This window comes from Sinocyclocheilus grahami, unplaced genomic scaffold (genome assembly GCF_001515645.1).
Source record: "Sinocyclocheilus grahami isolate Dianchi unplaced genomic scaffold, SAMN03320097.WGS_v1.1 scaffold47.1, whole genome shotgun sequence".
NCBI lineage: Eukaryota > Metazoa > Chordata > Actinopteri > Cypriniformes > Cyprinidae > Sinocyclocheilus > Sinocyclocheilus grahami.
This window is the reverse complement of record NW_015505226.1, coordinates 3,220,810-3,229,996: the sequence shown is the minus strand read 5'-3', so window position 1 is coordinate 3,229,996 and position 9,187 is coordinate 3,220,810. Positions and strand designations below refer to the sequence as shown.

The following is a 9,187-nucleotide window of genomic DNA, read 5'->3' as shown; positions in this document are numbered from 1 at the left end:
TGTATATCCTCATAACTAATACCATTAAATAAATTATACTAACGGTTGATCACAGGAAGGTCATGATTGTATTATTGATTTTATAGCTGTTACTTTGTTATTACTTATTTCCTAATTACTGATGGTATGGTATTCAGCTGACATAAGAAAGATCTTGTCAATCAAGGTGAGAAATGATGGTTTGTCATGTTAGCATGCTGTTTTGAGAACAGTTACCTGAATATTGCACATACCATAATATAAATGTTGCACATGCTTGACATAAACATGAGGGGTTAAGCCTTGATGCTACAGGGGCTTTTTATCTGAGCATCAGTGACAACAATATTATGCCTACAAAGAAGAAACTCACACATCATGCAAGAGGGAAATTACGAAAACAAGTAAACAGAACTTTTGGCAAGTATTTCTTTTTTAGCAACACATTATACACAAGAACCCAGATAATGTTTCTTCCTTTTTTGTCATAAGTATGTGTGTGTACTGCATGTCTTTGTAGGAGTGGCTACTTAATGATGTAATGACACACCTCCAGACCTTACTATAAAAACTTTATGACAAAAGGTGAGTCACATGTTCCTATTGAAAGCAACCGACCAAATTAAGAAGAAAGGAATTTCACTGTCATCTCCTGAACTTCTCTTCGGAAAATCTTCAAGACTTAAAATGGCCAAAAACACCAATATTCGAATCAGTCTCCCAGCAGTCTGCTTTGTCTGGCAGATTGCAATGATTATCCTGTTTGGCGTGTTCATCCGTTATGATGAGGAGTCTGACACCCACTGGATCGAACACAGAAGAAAGAAAAATATTTCCACAAATTTAGAGAATGACTTTTACTATAGATATCCAAGTGAGTAACTAACATACTAGAATGTTTTGCTGCAATCTATTGAATTGACTGCTATAGCATTGTTTAATCTCCTCTAAATCATATATGAAGGACTAACATTCTGTACTTCCTTTTCTTCTGTTACCGCAGGTTTTCAAGATGTGCATGTGATGATCTTTGTTGGTTTTGGATTTCTAATGACCTTTCTGAAGCGTTATAGTTTTGGTGGAGTTGGTTTCAATTTTCTCATCGCAGCGTTTGGAATTCAATGGGCTCTGCTGATGCAAGGCTGGTTTCATCACCTCGACGAAAATGACTGGAAGATTACAATTGGGGTTGAGAAGTAATTGATTTTTTGTAATATACTTATTGACATTACAAAACATCACTGAAATGTGCACCTTCATGTTTAGGCTTCCTTTACCCTACAGCTCACTTGACTGACATGCTTTCTACAGGATACAGGACATTCCATGCAGTTCCATGTTCCATTTTTGAAGTGATGATTAATATATACATCTTTTATCTGTATCTAAAGAATTGAACTGTCATTTTTCAATCAGCCTCATTAATGCAGATTTCTGCGTGGCCAGCTGTCTCATTGCTTATGGCGCTTGTCTTGGAAAAGTCAGCCCAGTACAGCTGATGGTTCTTACTCTTTTTGGAGTCACCCTGTTTGCTGTTGAAGAGTATATCATTCTTGAACTCCTACATGTAGGTTTGAATCCACTTATTTTCTAATAGTTACCAACATCATAGAAGGAATTTGTCATTTTTTATTATTTCATACATGCATAGGCGAAAGATGCTGGTGGTTCCATGGTCATCCACACTTTTGGAGCATATTATGGTTTGACCATATCTTGGGTGTTATATCGGCCATTGCTATCTCAAAGCAGGCATTTACAAGGATCTGTTTACCACTCTGATATGTTTGCAATGATTGGTGAGTAGTAAAGAATGTATCTCGCTAGTTTCCCCTGTTGCATCAAGCAGGGCATAACAAAAGCCCCCAATACAAATTGCTCACTAATTTTTCTGAAAATAATTATGGAAAAAGAAAAATGTAAATTTAAAGGCCTCTAGAAGTGTTGTTGATTTTCCAAGGTGTTTTAAGTACATATTGATTCAAATAACCACTTCAGAAAACTGTGCTATTTTCTATTTAATCATGTTTTTTCATTTTAAAGCCTAAACTATTGTAAGATAAACCCCCATTTGTGTAAAATAATTTATTACAGTGCAGGTATTCTGCATTTTCCTCCTCTGCCAATCAAACCCCATTTACCCTTTTTCCTTCTTCCTCTTCTTTTTATTTTTCTTCTTCTTTCTAATTTCATTTCTAATTTCATCAATCACCTTCAAGAAAATTGAAACTTATGAACAGGTCTGTTGCTTCAAAAAATATCCCATTAGCTACATGTGCAACATTTTAAAAATGATTAAATTAGAGATTGAATCAAATTTCACCCTTTTGGCAATGATGAAAAGTTGTGTGTTGCTATAGCTTGTTGCTAATTTAGTGTTTTGGAATAAAATATTATCAAAAGTGTCCTTCACCCCAGGGGCCTATGCCTGTTGTACCCAATAGGCTATCAAAATATTCAGAATTATTCCTAATTTCCATCCCTCTTCCTTTAACAGGTACTCTCTTTCTTTGGATGTACTGGCCCAGTTTTAATTCTGCTATTGCAGATCATGGAGATGGCCAGCACAGAGCTGTTATAAATACCTACCTTGCACTGGCTTCATCAGTTCTCACTACCTTTGCCATTTCAAGTATCTCACAGAATAATGGAAAGCTCGACATGGTAATCAAATCTCTGGTGAAATTTTGAGTTGATCTTTAATTTTTTTTTTGTTCATAAAATAACCCTTAGAATTTATTGACATTATTCAGGTACATATTCAGAATGCTACCTTGGCTGGTGGTGTTGCAATGGGAACAGCTTCAGAGTTCATGATTACACCATACGGCTCTCTGATAGTGGGATTCTGTTCAGGCATTGTTTCCACATTTGGATATCTCTTTCTGACTGTGAGTTTTGCTGTGTTTTATAGTACTGAAAAAGCTCAAAATAACATATTGAAGTACAATAAGCATATTATGTATTGATACTATATGTGTAATGGTTTTAAATGTTTCCATGTATTATATAATGCACTGTTAATTGTCAAACATATTTTACAATGTCCAAACTTATTGAAATCTAAATTGAAGATAGTATAAACATTTTTGTAACCATAATCACTTTATATTTGTTTCCTTATCAGCCTTTTATGGAAAAAACTCTGAAGATACAAGACACTTGTGGAATACATAACCTACATGCAATGCCTGGAGTTATAGGTGGTATCGTTGGAGCAATTACTGCAGCTTCTGCCAGTGAATCAGTTTATGGAAAAGAAGGGTAAGTGTGTGTGTGTGTGTGTGTGTGTGTGTGTGTGTGTGTGTGTGTGTGTGTGTGTGTGTGGAGCTTCTGTTTGTACTGTTACCATAAATAAAATGAAACCAAACTATCGCGTGACATGTCATACTGTGGTTCAGGTTGATTAACACTTTCGACTTCAAGGATGCCGTTGCTAACAGGACAGTCAACATTCAGGGTGGTTACCAGGCAGCTGGTCTTTTTGTAGCAATAGCATTTGGCCTTGTAGGTGGAGCTTTGGTTGGTGAGTGCAAATAAAGTTAAACAGTTAACTACTTTAGGGGTTTTGATAAATATGAATTAGAGCTGGCATTTTATGTTGTGTAATTTTCCAGGTGGGATACTAAAGCTGCCAATATGGGGGGACCCAGCAGACGCCAACTGCTTTGATGATGATGTTTACTGGGAGGTAGTGGTGTTTTTTAAATGAACTACATGGTATTGTGTAAAATAGAACTGATACATTTGAGGATTTCTATGTCAAAATAGTACTTGGTTTATAAATAGGGGGCAAACTGAATTTGTGGTGTTTTTTTTAGGTTCCTGAGGATGAGGATGAGAATGTTCTATCTAGACACCAAAACATGAACCATGCAAGAGGCATACCAGATGTGTGAGTATACATTCTGTCAAGTTTAAAATCACTTGTGTTCATGAATTCCTATAGGAAGTGTGATGGAACATTTATTTACATCATAATCAAGGTGACAAAATACAAGTAAAAGCACCTTTAGCATGGTATAAAATTATATTGATAAATGTGCATTGTGAAATGAATATCAAATTACAGAGGTGGTCATATGATGCTATTTTAAAGATTATTATTTGGTGTAACAGAATATGTTGACATGCTTTAATGTTCAAAAAAACACATTACTTTTCAAATACTGTACATTATTCTAGTTCCTCTATGCCTCGCCTCTCTCAAATGCATCGTTTTCTACAAAGCCCCTCCTTCCGACAAGCACAGTCTGCTCTGATTGGCCAGCTGACCCAGTGCATTGTGATTGGCCGAACACCACAAGCACGCTTCGGAAATGTAACGCCCCTTTCCATAATTGCGAGCTTCTTCTTCAGCTTTCAACATAAATATAAAGACAGTAAATAATGTCCTTAGTTTTACCATCAGTTCAAGCCCGAAAGGGCAACAGAGTCGCGTGACAGACACAGTGATGATGCCCATATGTATTTGCAGTACACAAGCCGCGATTAAAGGGGTCATATGATGCTATTTAAATTTTTCCTTTCTCTTTGGAGTGTTACAATCTCTTGGTGCATAAAGAAGATCTGTAAAGTTGCAAAGACTGAAGTCTCAAATCCAAAGAGATACTCTTTATAAAAGTTAAGAGTCAGCCACGCCTACCTAAAACAGCTCGTTCTACCATGCCCCCACATGTCTACATCACGATGTGGCTCCGCTCACTCTAGCCCTCCGGCCATTCCTCACTCTAGCCCCCGTCCTTGCTCACTATAAGCCGCCGCCGCTCACTCTAAGCCACCGTCATTTCTCCGATCACAAATGCAGACATGGTTTTTATGTTTACGCGACGTGATGCAACGCAACACGTAAAAAGACACAATATGGCATCATCACAATATGGTAAGGGGCGTAACATTTCCGTCACACGCTTGAGGTATATCACAGCACACCTCGCTTTTCAGATCGATGAGCTTTGTAAAAATCGACACGTTTCAGAAAAGCGGGGCATAGAGGAGAAACAATAATGTACTGTATGTGGAAAATAATGTGTTTTTTTACCTTAAACCACATAAACACATTTCATTACACCAAATACACAAAATAATGTTCTTTTTAGCAACATCATATGACCCCTTTAAGAAAGCTGACTGACTCCACTGTGATGTGATCCTCCTGTCTGTCTCTCACGCGCACACACACACAACGCGATACTCAACACGGTGCAAAACTCCGCATTTGAACAGTCAATAGCAAATACTTAAACTATTAAGTGATAAGTCTAACTTTCTGGCTCTACAACTTAATATATAATAGTGTGTTCTGTGTGAACTTTGTGAGTCATCCTCTACTTCTCCTTATCCTGTACTAGTATCCATTCTCGAGTAGTGCATCGTGTTTGTACTGTGCTTCTTTGGTAATCTGTGATGTATCTGTAGTACATTATGCAATGTTTGCTTACTAGTGGCTGAGATGCTTAAAGCTCATGTATCATATAGTTGAATATCTCTTTCTTTTTGAAGTCTTACAGTATATGTTTTTTTATTTATTACAATGGCTTGTCATGTCTGATATTTAAAAAAAAAAAAAAAAGATTTCTAGCTGTGTAGATGCGTTCATTATATGGCCAAAATTATAAAGCAGTTTATATTGGTGTAATTGTAAATTATACTGCTTCTTCCAAATGGCTAATATTAAATAATAAGCAATTTTAAGTAAATAATCTAAGCACCCAAATAACAGTTGTTGGTATCATGCAATTGAATAATTGCATATTATTGCCGATTGGTTTTTAGGGATTCAAAAGTGAAAGAAACTGATTAAAAGTGCATTCTTGTTTCTGTTCAACAATAAAAAAAAATTAAAAGTTGTAAATAAAACAAAGATTGAATATGTTTTACATTAAGGACTGAAAACGTCTTGGTTACTTGTGTAACCCTCGTTCCCTGAAGGAGGGAACGGAGACGTTACGTCAGTCGTGACTGACGAATTGGGATCTCGCCCGAGAGCCCAATCACCTTCGAGTGTAAACTAAACAAGCCAATGACAGTTGGCGTGCGTGTTTCGCACATCAGTTTTTCGCTGAGGAGCTGAGACTACGCTCCCCGGCCGTACAGCGGTGGTACAGCAACTGTGGCGACGGAACGGAGGCGTCTGGCGCTCCGCCATGCCTGACCGCCAAGGGTGCGCGAGGAACTCCAACAGGGTTCACCATGGGGAACTGAGAAGCAGAAAAGCGCACGTATCCGGTCCTTAGAGGGGAATGCCGCAGCAAGCGTGATCGACAGTGGGTCCAGTGTTACTGCCTACCTGAGGCGAGTACACGAGAGGACACGGGCTCTACACGGAGATTATAGAATCTCCCAAACGTGCTAGGCGTCGCCCAGCTGGCAGCTCTACAGATGTCTACTATCGAGGCGCCCCGCGCCAATGCCCAAGAAGATGCCGCTCCTCTCGTAGAGTGAGCTCTCACTCTGAGGGGGCACGGTAACCATTGGGCCTGGTAAGCTAAGACTATAGCCTCCACTTACCAGTGGGCAAGTCTTTGTTTGGAGACAGCCTTTCCCTTCTGCTGTCCTCCGAAGCAGACAAAGAGCTGGTCTGAGGTCCTGAAGCTCCGCGTACGGTCCACGTAAATGCGCAGAGCGCGAACGGAACAGAGCAGAGCAGAGCGATGGCTGGGTCTGCCTCCTCCCGGGGCAGCGCTTGCAAGTTCACCACCTGATCCCTAAAAGGCGTGGTGGAAACTTTGGGCAAATATCCAGGCCGGGGTCTCAGGACAATGTGAGAGATACCCGTTACGAATTCTAGGCACGAATCGTCGACCGAAAATGCCTGCAGGTCCCCCTACCCTCTTGACCGAGGCCAATGTGGTGAGGAGCACTGTCTTCAATGACAGAAACTTAAGCTCTACCGACTGCAGAGGCTCGAAGGGCTCCTCCTTCAAGGCCGTCAGGACCGAGGGGAGATCCCAAGAGGGTAACAGGTGGGGGCGCGGAGGATTTAACCTCCTTGCCCCTCTGAGAAACCTGATGACCAAGTCGTGCTTCCCCAAAGACTTACCGTCTATTGCCTCGTGATGTGCGGCAATGGCGGCAACATACACTTTAAGGGTGGAGGGAGACAGCCTTCGCTCCAACCCATCCTACAGGAAAGAGCCAGTGGCGGAACAGAAACAAACGGGAACAAAAGATTCTCCACCCGGCCCTCCTCCGGGGGAAGGAGTGGTGCAGTCACCATCTCCTGAAGAGCAGGATCCAAGAGCTCCGGGTCGCCCGTGTCAGGGACGCCACCTGCCCTGGCGCTTCACGGGCTTGGCAGGGGCGGAGGCGGACGAGCAGACAGAGGGGCTGCCGCCAGCAGTGGGGTGGAGACAGCAGCAGACCGCAGGGGCAGGATATGTCGAAACGCCTCCGTCTGCTTCTGCGCGGCGGAGAACTGTTGCATCGCTACAGGCATCGCTTCCTGGACTCCCCGATCTCCCAGGCCGGCCTATTCCACCGCTTCGCAGAATAGGCCGGCCTGGGAGATCGGGGAGTCCAGGAAGCGATGCTTGTCGGCCTCCCTCATATCCGCCAAGGTCAGCAATAGGTGGCGCTCCTGGACCACCAATGTGGACATCGACTGACCCAGGGCCCGCGCCGTGACTTTCGTCGCTCTCAGCGCGAGGTCCGTCGCCGTGCGCAGTTCCTGCAGCACACCTGAGTCAGCACCACCCTCGTGCAACTGCTTCAACGCCTTGGCCTGGTGGACTTGCAGGAGGGCCATGGCGTGCAGGGCGGAAGCGGCCTGTCCAGCAGCACTGTAAGCCTTAGCCGTCAGAGCGGACGAGAACTTACAGGCCCTGGACGGAAGGCGTGGACTACCTCTCCAGGCGGCGGCGCTTTGCGGGCAGAGCTGCATGGCAATCGCGCGCTCGACCGGAGGGATGTCCACATACCCTTGGCCCGCCCCCCCGTCGAGGGTGGTGAGGACGGAGGAGGCACCAAGTCTGTTTCGGGCAGAAAAAGGTGCCTTCCAAGACTTAGTAACCTCCTCATGCACTTCCGGGAAGAATGGAACCGTAGTGGTTTTTCATCTTCATGAGTCTTTCACAGAGCCGGTGCCGAGGAGGTGTGTGGTTGTTTTTCGCAGTTATTAGGACTACTGTTTTTAGATTGACTAAATATGGTAGGCAAATATTTTTTTCAAAATGCACTAAAAATCTAAACCTGAGAAACAGTAATAAAAGTTTTACTAAGTTTTAATAAAATGATTTACAGTGATGCTGTTTGCTAGCTACTACGCTGACCATCCAATCAAATGACGAGAAAATGCTGACATTATCGTTAGCCAGGTAGATGGCCCTGGTGCTGCCAACTCGAAATCTGATTGGTTAAAGCAACGGTTTCATTGCCATTGATTTAAGCTAACAGACGCCTGCACTGTGGATTCTGAAGGCCTTAAGGCAGATTTCTTTGACCCTGGCAACACGATTGCTGAAATATGATTGGATAAAAGCTCTAATATAAACATACACTGCTGGAAGCAGTGCAACCGAGAGAAATATTGGAAATAATTTAATACACATTCATGGAAAAATATATAATATATAAATCAGTGATTCTGATAATGTTTAGGCCAGCAGAGAAGGCTGTGCTGGCCCTGACGGCCCACCACTGGTATATATATATATATATTATACACATAGGCTAAATAACAGCACAAATATTTTGACTGTCCCTTATACTGGGCTGCTTATACTTTATTATAAGTCTAATTATATAATTATGACAACATTACATTATTTTTGGTCAGTTTATAATGTAATAAATGTATCATAATGTAATAATTGTTATTACATTATGAGCTCAAGATTTTATTACATTTTGAGAAAATTATTACATCATGAACATTTTATTACAATAATAATGTAATACTTAATTACATTATGTGCAGTTATTACATTATGAGTTGCTACAGGCCCCATGCAATCAAACAAATAAAAAAAGACTCAGGGGATTCCCGCCTAACAGGTCAATCAGACTATGATGACACTGTGGTGAGGGTGGAATCCAAACTTTCTCATTGAAACGGGAATCTTTTTTGTATGTTAATGAGTGAAGAGGTGGATGTAAATGAGATGATTTAGATATGGAGCTCCCAATTCAGCTCCTGTCATAACAAAAAGTTAATTAAGACAATAATCATTCTATTCAGCACACTCATTCAACTGAGTCCTACGACTCA

The 9,187-nt window shown here is 41.5% G+C and overlaps 1 protein-coding gene across 1 annotated transcript; it reads left to right on the top strand.

Moving 5' to 3' along the window:
• The first annotated feature begins 592 nt into the window (after window positions 1–592).
• On the top strand, window positions 593–3,878 carry LOC107582811 (ammonium transporter Rh type C 1-like). The gene is made up of 10 exons (XM_016268831.1): window positions 593–853; window positions 983–1,175; window positions 1,396–1,546; window positions 1,631–1,778; window positions 2,477–2,643; window positions 2,733–2,870; window positions 3,107–3,243; window positions 3,381–3,505; window positions 3,597–3,670; window positions 3,801–3,878. Exons 1-10 carry the CDS (start codon window positions 667–669, stop codon window positions 3,876–3,878), a joined length of 1,398 nt encoding a protein of 465 aa, XP_016124317.1. The 5' UTR covers window positions 593–666.
• The last annotated feature ends 5,309 nt before the right edge of the window (window positions 3,879–9,187 follow it).